General features: G+C 40.9%; 1 protein-coding gene and 1 long non-coding RNA gene across 3 annotated transcripts in view; one reads left to right on the plus strand and one right to left on the minus strand.

Annotated features, from left to right (window-relative positions):
- The first annotated feature begins 62 nt into the window (after positions 1-62).
- Positions 63-5,132, plus strand: LOC136098014 (uncharacterized). Its single transcript, XR_010650892.2, has 3 exons — positions 63-449; positions 2,238-2,390; positions 4,899-5,132. It is a non-coding gene; the product is annotated as an uncharacterized lncRNA (long non-coding RNA).
- XPO4 (exportin 4) overlaps positions 4,855-15,072 on the minus strand; it is an 84,073-nt gene continuing 73,855 nt past the window's right edge. For both annotated transcript variants that reach the window (XM_071804100.1, XM_065831000.2), the window contains one exon: positions 4,855-11,533. In XM_071804100.1, coding sequence (XP_071660201.1) covers positions 11,336-11,533 — 198 coding nt within the window. In that variant the 3' untranslated portion in view covers positions 4,855-11,335. The remainder of the gene's footprint in view (positions 11,534-15,072) is intronic.

Here is a 15,072-nt window from a genome sequence, read left to right on the forward strand (position 1 = left end):
GCTGCTCCTCCTCCCTCCCCCACGTACTGACGGGGTGCCCGCGCTGAGCGGTACCTGTGTCTGTGAGCCGGGCTGGGGAACGGTCGCCCCGTCGCCCTCGCTGGCGAGTGTCCGCCTGCGCCGGCGTTTCGTCGGACCAGGCCTGGAGGCGCCTGGCCCGGGGCGCAGCCGCCTGAGGGGGCTGGCGGGACGCGGGTCGGCCGGCCGGGAGCTGCCGCTTCGCTGCGCCCTCCAGCACTGAGCGGGCCTGGCGGCTTGACAGCGATCTGCAGAGAGCTTTCCAGCTTCACAGGGAGCTTCGTGAAAACACGGGCCTCTGCAGGGAGGCACCGCCGGAGCTGCCTCAGCGCGGCCGCGGGTTCCTCCGCGCGGCTCTGGGCGGGTCCGTCCTGCCAGCAGCTCTGCGGGTCAGGCCGGGGAACACCTGTCTGAAGCAGCGATTTCCACAGGTACATTAGTGATAGACAGGAAACACCTCAGGTGTAGCCAGTCACCGTAATAATGTAGACTTAGAAGTCACAGATATATCTCGCGTTAGATGGCAGGTGTTCAAAAGCCACAAGCTTTTGCCTTCAATAGCAGCCTGGCTCTCCACGCTGATTTTCCTGATCTGGCTCTCCAGTCTTTCTGTTTGCATTGAACATTTTCAAGTTTGAACAAGCTCCTTTTCTTGCATACAGATAGAAGTTGAGCCACTTCTTAGAGTTTCAAAAGATACGAAGTTGTCAGTTCGTTCCTTGTTTCAGTTAATTCACCACATCTTTCCCTGTGGGCAAACTCCGTGTTCCTCACCTTGAGCAAGGACAATGCACTCGTCTGCTACTTCTTGTCATCTCATATTACCCCAAAACAAAAACGTAAGGACTTCCTCACAGCTGTGTTTGGGTTTTTTTTTTCATTCCTTCTTTCTAAAATCTGATCTTACTCTGATAATTTATAAAACCAATTTTCATTACATTGTCTTTCATTTGTTCAGTGACTTTCTTATAAACCAACTCACAGAAGGTGGCTTATGAGATCATTTGTAATGAACACAACAGCAGACTCCTCAGTCTCCAGCGCTAGATGTTCCTATCAGCAATGAGTATGAAACTGCAGCTCTATGTACAACCTGTTGAGAATATCTGTTTGCTGCAAGACCTCATTGTGTCTGAATGGAAAGTGCCAGGCTCAGCACCTGGGCAGAACAGAATTATTTCCTTCGGTTACTGTAAAATTAGCAAATTTAGAAGACAAAACCACTAAATCCTGATTAAATAGTGTTGCAGCACAGCTTATGTAGGCAGCAGAAACCTAAACTTTCTTGCTAGAGCAGGTCACAGGGGTAGGCTGCTTTTTCCTTCAGATGCGTATACTTTTCACCTGACTCTCCCATTTAGAAAGTTTTGCAGGACAGCAGAGAACTGTGGGCCTTTCCTTAGGTTTTAAATGAATTCCCAGTAGCCTGGATCTAGCATTCAGTGCATTACCTCCTCTGGCTTCTTTGCAAGGTCTTGTTAATAAAGGTCTTCATCCTAGCACAGAAGGCTGTCCTACATGGAGTGCACCCATATTCATTGATGCTAGCACCACTGCTGCAATTCAAAACAAACCAAAAACCCCTTTTCCTTGCATTGCTGCAAAGTGACAGTTATCCGACACCTGCATTAGTGAGTACAGTACGAAATCTGGTTTAGATTCTACAAAAAAGTGGTACTTGATTAATTTTCTTATTTCATACATGTTTGTAAAGCATTTTATGTGAAAAGTGTTCCGCACAGGGCTGGTAATGAAAGGACAGAAGAGACTGGGTAGACGAATACTCTCAGTCCATATTTTCCGAAGCAACAGTCACCCCATGATGAACAATTCCTCCTCACCAGGAGGGTTGCACAGATCATCTAATGACACATGGCTGTGCGTAGGCCTGGGGGGATGGGCAGGGTGATATTACCTAGGTTTTGATACCAGATCCTACTTGGCAGCAAACACACAGCTCAAGACTTTGCTTAAATCCACATTACAGCATGGTTCTAGAAGGAAAGCTCAGGAGGAGCTGGAGTGACCCTGTAGGAAGGAAAACAGGTTACATCTTGCAGTACAACTTCTTTAGGATGTGAGGACAAATTAACTACAAATATGGGAACACCTTTAGTGTTCCCTGCAAGAAATGTCTTAATACTTAGGTTTTTTGTTTTGGGTTTGTTTTGTTTGTAGAAAGGTGCTTCTAGTTAAGCTATCTGTTCTTTCACCAACAGACCCATGTCACACAGTGACACCAACATCTCCGAGACTTGAACCCAATGATATAGACCACTGCTACTTTACTAACACATTTGCTAGTACTCTGTGTTGGACCAGATCAGGAACAGAGCATGAAACCGAGTTTTTAAAAACACAGTTCTATCCTGGTAAGTAATAGCATCTTATTACTCATAAGGCTTTTCTGTTTTGAGGTTTTTAAATTATTTTATAGTCTAGTGTAATGAAAAGCCTATTTGAGTCCTCTTGCTGAAGCACAAACCATTGCCATATGAAAAAGTATAACCTTAACTAATATGAAAACAAATTGTTAAATCCCAATTGTAAAACCTCTGCTGTTGCCACTACATGTAAAAAATTTAACAGCTTGCTTTCCCCCCAAAATCTCAACATTGTTAGGGCTGGCAAACTAACTGCACCTTTCATTTGGAAAGCAGCCAAGCACATGATGCTTTACAACCATACAAGGATTGCTTCTTGTTAAAAGTCAACATAATCCTACTTCTGAAGACAGAAAACAATAGAAGTGGAAATAACTCTACTTGCAGAGCAACCTGCAACCTCCTTCTAAGAGAGGCTTTACTGTACTTTTTCTTTTAATAGCGAGCTGTTCTTCTACAGATGCTGGTTAAATGTGTGTTAGAGCCCCGTGGGCCAGGTGCACCACAGCTTCCCGAGACCTTGGGTCACGCAGTAGGACAGAGCATCAGCCTTTTACAAGCTTGCAGTCACCCTGCATTCAAGTACAGTAGCAAGTTTTCAACCTCAAACAGCTTATGGACTCCCAACTCTCTGTTGGAGATGCAAATCTTCTTAGAAACATTACAGTGATACATGATCACAACAACTTCTTTGTATTTGGCCAGGCTTTGTGGATCCCTTGGAAGTGATTCAGTGACCACAATGAGGGCTACAGACTTCAGATTGAAAAAATGCTCTTCTTAAGTGACTATTAGTCAATACCATCTAGTGGTATTGCTGTTTTAAAAGTTTTTTATTTTAGAAGTAATTAAAAAAATGAAACAACAACAAAACACAACAACAACAAAAAAAATAACCCTAAACCAGAATTACCAGTATTACCTTCATGCATTTTAATATCCCCATTGATTTTCCTGTGCCATATTGCCCCTGTTCTCTCAAAAAATGCCCAGATATCCATGCTAACATGCAAACTTCATAAAGTTTTCTGGCCAGAGCTTTCTCACAGTTTTTTTTTTTGCTTTTTCCACCCAAAGATGTAATCACTCTGCCATCACAAGAAGCAGGAAGGAAAATATATAAAATATATTTAGCAAAAACAGTTAAATTAAAGTGAAACAGAAAATGCAGTCAAGTAGCAAACGTTATGTACAGCAGCAGATTTTACAGTCTTTCCTACACACACCTCTGCACTTATTTCACACTTTTTAAGGAGAAAGAAGAAAATAGAAATAAGCTAGTGAAAGAAAGCAAACAAGTTTGGTGTTTTTTGGTGTTTTGGTTGGTTTTTTTTTTTTTGTCTTTTTCCTGAACAGTAAATGGGGTTTATCATTGTTTTTTACTTTTGAAACTCCAATTCAGACTATATATACCACTAAGAAGATATGGACACCATTTTCTCAGTCCCTAGAGTAAAATGGCACTGTCCTTTTACAGACTATACTCATGTCTTAAATAGTTACAGGATCTAGACATTATCTGGCCATCTTAAGGGATGTACATAACAAGCATTTTAACCAAGATACAAAACAGGTATGTGATTTTTCCAGCTTTCCTGAGGCTGAGTGAATTGTTTAAATACATGTGCGCTTATCAAAATCCACGTTACAGTACATTTTTAACAGTAGCTTGTTAAGAAATCATGAAAGTGCATAACAGCCTAAAAGCAGGCAAAAAGTACTTCAGAAGAACAGTCTCTTCTTAAAGTGGCAGAAGAATGTTAAGCCTTCCCCAAAGCGGTGTTGATCTGCGTGAGGACATCAGGGAATCTTCCTAAAGACTCCACCTGTGGTGGTGGGGTTTGGTTTTGTTTGGTTTTTTTCTGAGTTACAACAATCATTTGAATGAACAAAAGACTATTAGAAGTATCAGTGCAGTCCTAAATTAAAAGTAAATGTCCTGAAGACGTATTAAACCAAGTTACAAATGAGGCTTTCAAATCAATACTTGTGTTGAAGTCTAGTGATGACTTCTATTCAGTAAACACCAGAGACTGGAAGTGGTTTGAATATACCACAGTGTCAGAAAAATCAACTCTGATAACATCTGATAGATGTTAAGGTGAAAATAATTGTTCCATGAGATTCAAATATAGAGAGGAGAAAAATTGGTAATGAATTATGTATCAGTCACAGTGGGTAACTTCAGTGTTCTCTTCAGAGACATAGATTTGTTTGGAATGTTTCCCAAAATAAAGAAGATTTTATTATTTAAATAACAAAACTCACACCAACATGCAATTCCCAAATAGCACTTTATCTTTTCCCCAGAAAATGTGTTGATGAAATGGCAGGCTTGTACTAATCCTTGTCAGAATGACACAGGTTACCAAGTTATGGGATAACACCTGTATTATGATTTCTTCATGTGCATTAGCTCAATTTCTTTTTTTTTTTTTTTCTGCACATAAAGTTGCAAACTTCTTACTTTCTTCTCCTCCTTCTCGCCTCTTCCAGTTCATGTATGACCTCCTCCGTGGCTGACATGCCAGACAAATTCCACTTGGCAAGGTTGGGCTTTCCTACTTTCCTGCTTGTAATACATGGCAAATCAACAAAGAAAAAAAAAAAAACACCACCAACTCCACCACTCGGGACTGAAGCAAGTTTAAGTTTCATAAAAGCAAAGATCCATGGGTTCTGCATACACTTACACAAACAAGTGTGAATAAAGGCTTTGTTGCCAAATCATTCAAGTTTATTCCAGACCTCATATTTAAGGTAAAGCAGAATAGTTCCATTTTCTATATGAAGGCTCTTGGATACGCTGTTGCTGTTAATCTTGCCAGCTGCTTTCAGGGATGTGTTGAAAATTACCTTAAATGTTTGTCGTTCACCAAAACGCTCACTGAACTAAACCAGGCCAATATAAATATATAATTGCAATAATTTTACTTCTGAAACCAGTAGAATTCTAGTGATACATACAGCCAAGATGCATAGCAAGTTGTGACCACCATAGTTGTTGTGTAGTTTTAACTTTGATGATTTGTGAAGCTTTTTTTTATTCTTTTTTTATTTTCCCAAAGATGTGAGTGCATGAAAATAAGAGGGGAGCAATAGAAAATAGCTGTAGTTTATCCAAATGTAATTGTATTATAGCACATTAGAAACTGCTGCCTTTAACTGAACTTTTCTGATATACATGAAGTGACATGTTGTTGGATGTCGCTTACGTGGGAACAGATTACAAGCCTGGAGAACATTTCCATGCCAGATAGCATAAGAAGCTGTTTAGATTAAGTCTACAAAAAAAATTTCAAGACCCAGAAATTAGTATTCCTTCCAAGAATAGGAACCTAAAATGTCACCATTAAACTTTTTTTTTTTTTTGAGGATGGGGGAAAAAATTGATTTGATTATATATTCACAGCCACTTCTGGTAATTCTAGTCCAGTGGAAGATACTCTGGTCCCAACCTAATAATTCTTTTTTCCTGTTGATGGACAAACTCATGCCTTAAGTGCTAATATAAAGTTACTCAATCAACTTTAACTGAATGACTGCACATTCACTGTAGCCAAAGAGCACAATGTGTAGCCTGAGGTTTCGTAACATTGCTGTTTTTGTTTCTACCGTAAGGAGGTATAACAAATGCTATTTCAGGGATTCAACACAGGTGATATTTTAGAAAAATATTAAACAAGAATACACACAAATCACACATGGCCAAAACAAAATAAGTCTTTAGTGGAAAACAATTTTATCCTCCTCCTGCTTATGGATCTTAAAAATACAGAAAGTGTTCATTTCAAAATTGAAAATTCAGTTGTGATAAGGCTTGATCACACAACCATTTCCCAAGTCTTATTGCAACAAATTGTGAAATAGTTCTATGCAACTTCATTTCTTCAACTGTACAGATAAAACAATACTTGAAATCAACTAGCACTTCAATCCCTGCATTTTTCATATATAAACTCAACATGGTACTGAATTATACATTTAAAATATTTACACACTTGACCAACAGCAGTATTAGCATTTATTGCCTTAAAGCTGCATGTTCACTGCATGGAGGTTCCTTATTTTGCACAAAGGGAACACATAAAAGAGGATAACCTTTTTTTCCTAATTATAAACTCTAGAATGGTTCAATGTGAGCCTGAAATGTGCTGGGGAATGCTATTAGAAAGGTTTTTATCCATTTCAAGTATCAAGCTGCAATAGATTGGAAAAAATTACATGGGTAGTATGTTTCCCTTGAGGTTGGAAGGGTCTTCCAAATCTTTTACAAGAATGGCTTAAAAAGACAGGAAAAGCAGGATAGGGAAAAGGAAGAAATAGAAAAGCAGAATCTACTCTAATTTACTGAGCAGGGAAATCCAAGGATATCTTATTTCTCAGTTGCTAGGGCCCCAAGAAATCTCATGTTGAAAAAAGGGTTTTTTAAGACAGCCGAGAGCTTAAGGCTCTAGAGCAAATCACACTTCATGATTTGCTTCATGATCAGTGCTGGAAAGCATTAATTTCATTTACTGCAAAAAGGGCATAATCTGCTCATATTAAAAGCAAATTTACGGGGGGGTGAGGTGGCTCTTTATTGATATCCTTAGGCTTTGGTTATACTGAGTGACTAAAGCAGATACGGGAGAAGTAAGTGGTGTTTACTCCTTGCAGAAAAGTATAAAAAACCCCAAACCAAACTCCCTACCACCATAAGTGGCCCTTGTCACAAGTAGAGGCACCAAAGCCTGAATAACTAGCAACTGTCCTCTCACCATTTAGACCAGAACCGAGGCACACTGGTGGGGAATCTTGTTTAAGAAGCCACCATTTCAATTGTCTGTAATTGAAATAACTACAATTTACACCAAGGATTACTGTACCGCAGTAGACCAGTCTTGGGGAATACTGTACCACTGCTGCCTCTACTGGGCTTTATAATTATGAAAATCTTCTGTTTTCATTACGGTAAAACTTACACCTCACAAAACTAAAATTAGAATATTTAATATTTACATAGCATCTCAGATCTTCAATGCATTTTATAGGCATAAGCTGATCCTCACAACATCCCTGTGAGGTAGGTAGGTATAACTGCTATTGTAACAACACAGTTCTAGCAACTTGCCAATGGCCACAGAGGATCCAGTGGAAAAACTGATACAAAATTAGAGCCTGGCTCCTACTCTTGCGCTTATATTCATCAAGCTACTTCTATAAAAAAACACCCATTCTTATGTTAGTATTTAACCCAAACTGAAATTACTTGAAGTGTTTTACAAGAGAAATGCTGCAATTTATATTTTTGAATAGTTTTACAGATCACAGATTAGAATTTGCTTTACCTTTTTAAAGAATTAGACTTTAAATGGACAATTGACTGCTCTGAGCAAGCTTATTTTCTAGAACTACATGGCTTAGCTATAAAGGGATTTACCCAAGTAAACACTGGGGCTTGAATGAGTGCTATGCACTGTCAAAGAGATGACTGATTGCAACCCCTCTCTTTCAACTAGCAGGATTTGGACATGCTGAAAAAACAAATTTCTCGTTCCTGAGGAAAACGGTGAGCCCTTTATCACTAAACAGTGAAACACAAACCTCTGGGCAATAACTAGCAGATTCTGGCAGTAATTCAGTGAAGATAATTAAGGCAGAAATGCACGTGAAAGTGGAAGTAGGCAACTTCTCCCCATCCATGTGTATCTGTGCTTCCAAGAAGGTTTTGAATTTCATGACCACCATCAAAAATTATAGGCTGAACAACAGAAAATTATGCCAGCATTAGAACCAGCTGCTACAATGGGGAAGGAGCTGGCAAAATGGGAAAGAAGCTACTTGATTTCTAGTCTCAGAAAACACTGAAGCAATAATCTGCTTCAGCAAAAGAAGTCTAGAGAAATATATTTGTGACAATTATATCATGCAGCATTTATAATTCAGTCTGAGTTGCCTTTTTCTCCCCATCAATAAACAGGTGCTTTTTTAGAGCCATTATTCACTTTGCACAGTGAATGGAAAGATCAATGCAATGATGTCATGAACATTTCAGGACACATATGAGGAGTCAACTCTTAATGTTCACTAAAAATGGTCTGTGATTCTTTCCTATGGATTGAATAAGCTTTTGCATCTAGATTTACAGCAACTGGATGTGTAGAAGATCACTGAAAGATTTTTTTTTTTTTTTAAAGGGATATAGAGGCCAAATAGTTTAGGTAGAAGCAGCCACCTAGCCAGCAGGAGTACAAATTAATGAAACTTATTGCCAGAACCTTTTGCAACAATTTCACGGATGTCTCTAAGCATTTGCTCTAAAAGAAACAAAATGGCATGGAAAAAAGCCTGTTCAATATATGAGAATGGGAGAAAAATTAAGAAACAAGAAGGGAAGAATGTTGTCTAGCATAACATCAAGCAGGAAAATTACAAAAAACCCCTTTACTAGGACAGTTTCCCTTTAACAAATAATATTCATTTTAAATGAAGGGCAAAGTTTTAAGCAACTTTCAAAACTAGTCTTTGAAAGTAAGTGTTCATACTTCAGCAAGTCTTGAGAGCCAAAGATGCTGTGTGTCTCTGCTTGTTACAACACAATGGGCCTGATTATAAAAGTAATAGGTACACACATTACTTTGTCCTGAATACCCAGTTTGTGCTCCCACTCATCAATCACAACATGCAAGAGGATTTCAAATTTTTAAAGTTAATAAATATTTTTAAATAGTGAGCCAGCTTTAAGATTAAAAAAAATGATAGTGACAGAGCTAGTTATAAAAGAAATTATGACTGAAAATATCAGTTATTCAGTCAGATCCAAAAAACCTGAAGGTATTTGCTATGATTGCTTTCAAGACTTTGGCCTAGATTTTTGACATCTAGCACATAATGACAAACTGGCAGCTCCGACTGCTGCTTATGTTCCCAGGCTTTAATGCCCTTCATCTGAAGAAATGAGGTTTCAGAAGTGCTGCCCCTATCCAATGTACAAACTCAGAGAAACTCCAGCAGCAGTTTCAAAAGCATAGCAAACCCCAGACAATTAAAAAAAAAAAAATCAGCCATCAGAATAGTTTAAAAACAGAGAGATCAGGATCATTATCTCTGTGCAAGTGCACAGCCAAGGAATCTTTTAAAGAAAAGTGTTGCAGTTCCAAGGAAAAAAACTGAGAGCAATACCCCTGTTCTAAAATACTATGCAAATTATCTTAGAAATAAAATACTAGCTGGGAAGGTACATTATCTAACACGTTTCACGGTCACTTTTTAACATTTAAATCTGTCCTAGCCCAGTTTCCACATAAATTAAGAGAAAAGTATAATGAAGAGATAGCATTTTTGGCCTTGTGGATCCATGCTTGAGACAGGTATGGATTTAACAAAAAAAATAAAAAAGCCTTAGGTCACTTATAGCACAGTATTACACAATTGTGTAAGATTCTGCCCATAGTGACTCATTTTGAGATGAATAGCTGAAGAACGGCACAGAGTTGCAAACATGATGCTGTACGTAGCCATGTAACGGTGTATACTGTAGATTTTATATAGATTTTCAAAACACATGGGAAATATTCAACAGCATAATCTAGCAGTGGCCTTAAACAAAAGGGCTCACTTCTGCCTCCATGTATTTCCACAAAAATCAATTTTACTAGACATGCAGCATTTGTGTTCACTTCAGTTTTCTCTGGCTCACGACTGAAGACAAAGCAAGTCTTGCTTTTGTATTCGTGTGCTGCTCTGCCTTGTTTGTCCGCTATACTCAGGGCACTATATTCTGCTGTCATAATAGCTAAAGTGCTGATATAAAAAACTGAGCAAGAGCGGAGCAGCTGGGAGGGCTCTGCAGAAGTGGAGCTTGATTCAGCAAACCCAAAATTCCTCCACAGCACTGCACATCCCAATTACCTTTCTGACTCTCAACTGGAGTCAGAACAGTAAAAGGGTTTGACGCCCCTGTTCTAGCATAATTGTTTTAGCTAATGCCCCAACTTTTAAAAGTTTGCCAGTAATTTACACCTTTTGAGTTGTTATTGCTTAAGCAAACAGTTCAGTGTAGAAACACATTGCAGTTGCATGCAATCCAGGTATGAATCAAAGCAGGTACTGAAAGTAAAACTACACATGAACCTTGCATTAGACACTCATTCCAAAATGACACGTCAACATGAAGGGCTGCAACAGGTACACAGCAGCTTAATGCCAACATCCTAAACCAACTCTGCAGAGTCAAATCTTGCCTTAAATTTCTTACCTAAAGTATATGAGCTTTTTTTTTTTTCCTTTTAAATTAAGGCAATGAAATGGCTACAGTTCCTAAAGTTCATTTTAGGGAAACAAAAATATACACCTTTTTTCTTCTGAACTTTAGGCAGCAGAACATAAAGTAAAAACCTGCATTGCATTGAATCTGCAATGCCAGGTTGATGTAGAAAACCAGAACTAAACACAAGTTAAAATACCATTTGGTTTTTCTTCCCCATTGGAACACAAACTCAAACTTTCAGAGAAGAAAAATAAAGCTTAAAATCAGCTAAACTGTTTAGAGCTTTGTATGTATCTGCATCACACTCTAACATGATTTTGGGTAGAAATCTGTATGCTTATCTGGCCACTCATATCTTAAACCAGTGCGGGGGGGAAGGCACTAAATTTATTTTTCATTGTGCCCATATCTGTTTGCACATATATGGAAAAAAATTAAATTCAAATTTTCTGTTCATTCTCTCCCACATACAAGTATGACAGATTGCAGCTAACATGTAATAGCAGAAGCTGATTCAAAGTTGACCTCTCCTATTCCGTTGTGTTATGTTCGAACTTCCAGGCTCTCTAGAATCTGAGATGGCTGCAAAGAACCCAGAGACAGGTACAAGATTTAGTCAGCATCCAGCATTTCTCAGTGCATTTTGCAGAAAGGGTCTAAATTAGGCATAGAGTTTTGTTGCTTATTTTACACAGAGAAGTCCACCAACATTTGCCATAAATTCTTCTAAACTCTTTAAGAAGGCCATCTTCTGCTTACGGTCCAGTGTAGGAGGAGTGCTGCTTGCAGTAAGCTTGTTGAAGGCATCTGCTAACCGCTGGTAAATTACTGGGTCTTGTTGAGTTGATAGCAATGTTTCAACTAGCTCTGAATATTCAGCCTGTTAAATAAACAAGAATATTACTAACTTAATAAATTTTAAAAAATACAATAAAATACTTCTCTCATCAGGACAAAATCCAGAATCAGGGCTGTGACAGAAAACTGTCAGTACTTCACCTGTCACCCAGTTTCACTGACAGGGTACCAGACATGACTGTGGCCATGCAGCCTTTACCTCTAAACCAGATAAAACCTGTCCATCAGACCAGGTTTTTAGTAAGGCTACAGAAGTGCTTAGAGTTACGTTAGTGCTCTGCAGGGAAGAGCAAGAAGAAAAGTTTAAGGCACACTCTTCAAAGTGTCATCTGGCTCTTCCTTAGCATAGGTTTACTCCTGCAAACCACACTTCTCTTTCTCCACACCTGCCCCATGTTCAGTGTGCTGTGCCAACCATCTCCTCCCACAGGTTCTCCCTGGGACGGAGAGCTTAGATTCCTTTCTAAGGGTTTCCCACTTATTGTCCTGCTTACTTGGACAGAAACAGAAGAGAAAGAAACATGTCAAACACAACAGCAAAAGGACCATTGAGAGTTTTGAGAAATGCAGCAAACTGACTGTAACAGGCTCAGTCACTATGGGGAACACCCGGCTACATGGTACGCAGCAGCACAGCTCCTTGGGTAGCCAAAAAGGCCAACAACATCCTGGCTTGTATCAGGAATAGTGTGGCCAGCAGGACTAGAGAAGTGATTGTGCCACTGGGAGTGTTGATCTGCTGGAGGGTAGGAAGGCTCTACAGAGGGATCTGGACTGGCTGGATCATTGGGCTGAGGCCAATTGTAGGAGGTTCAACAAGGCCAAGTGCCGGGTCCTGCACTTGGGTCACAACAACCCCAGGCAGCGCTATAGACTCAGGGAAGGGTGGCTGGAAAGTGCCTGGTGGAAAAGGATCTGGGGCTGTTGACTGACAGTTGGATGAACATGAGCCAGCAGTGTGCCCAGGTGGCCAAGAAGGCCAACAGCATCCTGGCTTGTATCAGGAATAGTGTGGCCAACAGGACCACTCTGTTCTCCTGTACTCAGCACTGATGAGGCTGCACCTCAAATCCTGTGTTCAGTTTTGGGCCCCTCACTACAGGAAAGACATTGAGGTGCTGGAGAGAGTCCAGAGAAGGGCAACAAAGCTGGTGAGGGGTCTGGAGCACAAGTCTGATGAGGAGCGGCTGAGGGAACTGGGGCTGTTCAGCCTGGAGAAAAGGAGGCTGAGGGGAGACCTTATCGCTGCCTACAACTACCTGAAAGGAGGTTGTAGCATGGAGGGTGTTGGTCTCTTCTCCCAAGTAGCAGATAATGGCACATGAGGAAATGGCCTCAAGCTGCGCCAGGAGAGGTTTAGATTGGATATTAGGAAAAAATTATTCTCGGAAAGAGTTGTCAGGCATTGGAACAGGTTGCCCAGGGAAGTGGTGGAGTCACCATCCCTGGAGGTGTTTAAAAGGTGTTTAGATGAGGTTCTTAGGGACATAGTTTAGTGATAGAGTTAGGCTATGGTTGGACTCGATGCCCCTGAGGGTCTCTTCTAACTGAAACAATTCTGTGATTCTATGACTTTGCAGAGACTATGGACACTTGTGCAACAATGGATGAGATAGGGACCTAGAAGCTCTGCTGGGGGTCAGGATCTGGGCTGTTATTACGGACAGACTGCTGAAGGTCATCCTCAGCCCTCAGTCTATCACCAGTTGTTCAGCCACACAGCCACCAATGACACTGTCAAGGCACACTTGGAGCAAGTGCAGAGTGACTTCTGAGCTCTGGGAGCAAGGGTGAAGGACACAGGAGACAGAATGGCAGACCCCTCAGTTCTGCTGGTGAAGGACTTGGGTGGTGGTAGACATATCATGAAGTTGCCACCTCTGGCTGGTGTCACAGAGTCTTTTTGTCTTACATGATCACGAGTCTTTGAGGGATGAGTGATGCTAACAAGAGAGACAATCCATATGATGAAGTGGCTTGGGAACATCTTTGCCAAATGCTTGCCAACCTGGCAGGAAGGGCATGTTGGGGGATGGTGTTAACAGCCTGTAGATGAGTGAGGAGACAGAGAGCAAGAGAAGAGCAAGAACACAAGGAAGTATGATGGGCTTAAGAGTGCTCATGAAGGAAAGATGAAAGAGATTGAAACCTCAAATGCCTGTGTAGAAATGCATTCAGCTTTGGAAACAGAAGGGAGCTGGAGCTCCCTGCGCAGAATCAGAGCTCCAACATCACTGCAGGCACCGAGATGTGGTGGGACAGGTGGCATGACTGGAGCACTCCAATGGACAGCTCTTTAGAGCTCTTTAGGGAAGAAGAGGACAGAAAATTGCCATTTATGTGAAAGGGCACCTCAATTTAAGGATGCTTTTCTATGGACTAGACAACAATCTAGTTGAGGGCTTATGAGTCATGATCAGGGGAGGTGGCAAAGATGGCATCATGGTGGGAGCTTGTTACAAATCACCAAAATGGAGTAAGTAGTGGACTGAAGTTATCTTAAGCAACTTGAGGAAGTCTCCAGATCAGATTTACATTTGCTTACATGCCAGATGGGCCACACAGGGGAGACTTCATATCTGCTACTCACAACTAGGAAGAGGTTGTTAGGGATGTAGCAATTAATGGCAGCCTTGATTACAGTGATCATGAAATAGTGGAGTTCCGGATACTCAGGAGAGTGAGGAAAAAGGGCAGCTGAGTACAGACCTTGGACATCACAAGAGCAGATTTCAGCTTATTCAGGAGACTGGTGGGGGGGAATCCTGTGGGAGAGAGCTCTGAAGACAAAACGAGCTTAGGAGAGCTGACAGGTCTTTAAGGACAGCCTCTTCGAAGCACAAGAATGGCCTGTCCAGATACTGAGGAAAACAATAGAAACACATCAGGTCACAGACCCAGCTAAGCTGGGAGTTCATGACTGAACTCCAGTGCAAGGAGGACACATGCAGGCAACAGAAGCAGGGACAGCTACAAAGGAGAAAACCAGAAACACTGGCTGGACAATAGCAGTGACAGAAAAGCAAGGTTCAGCTAAAGCTGAATTTGACAAAGGACATCAAGGACAACAAGAGCACCTTCTATCAGTACGTTAACAGTAAAAGAAGAAGCAGGGAAAATGTGGGTCCTGCTGCTGTATGGAGCAGGTGACTTAGTGATAACAGACAAAAGACATGGCTGAAATACTCAATGGTTTCTTTGCCTTGATCTTCACTGACAGGCTTTCCCAGATCTTTATGACTAGAGACTGAGTTCAAGGAGGAGAGGAACTATGAGTAATAAAGAAGATCAACACAGGGATCTCCCTGGAAACATTCAAGGCCAAGCTGGACAGGGCTGTGAGCAACCTGATCTAGTTGAAGATGTCCCTGCTTATTGCAGGGGGGTTGAACTAGATGACCTTTGAAGGTCCTTTCCAACCCAAACTATTCTATGGTTCTATGATCTCCTGAGAGATCTTGATGCATACAAGCTCATGAGACTTGACAGAATCCATCCAAGGGTTCAGAAACCTGGTTCATGTCATTACAAGCCTGCCCTCTGTCATCTTTGAACGGCTAA

Source organism: Patagioenas fasciata, chromosome 1 (genome assembly GCF_037038585.1).
Source record: "Patagioenas fasciata isolate bPatFas1 chromosome 1, bPatFas1.hap1, whole genome shotgun sequence".
Lineage (NCBI taxonomy): Eukaryota > Metazoa > Chordata > Aves > Columbiformes > Columbidae > Patagioenas > Patagioenas fasciata.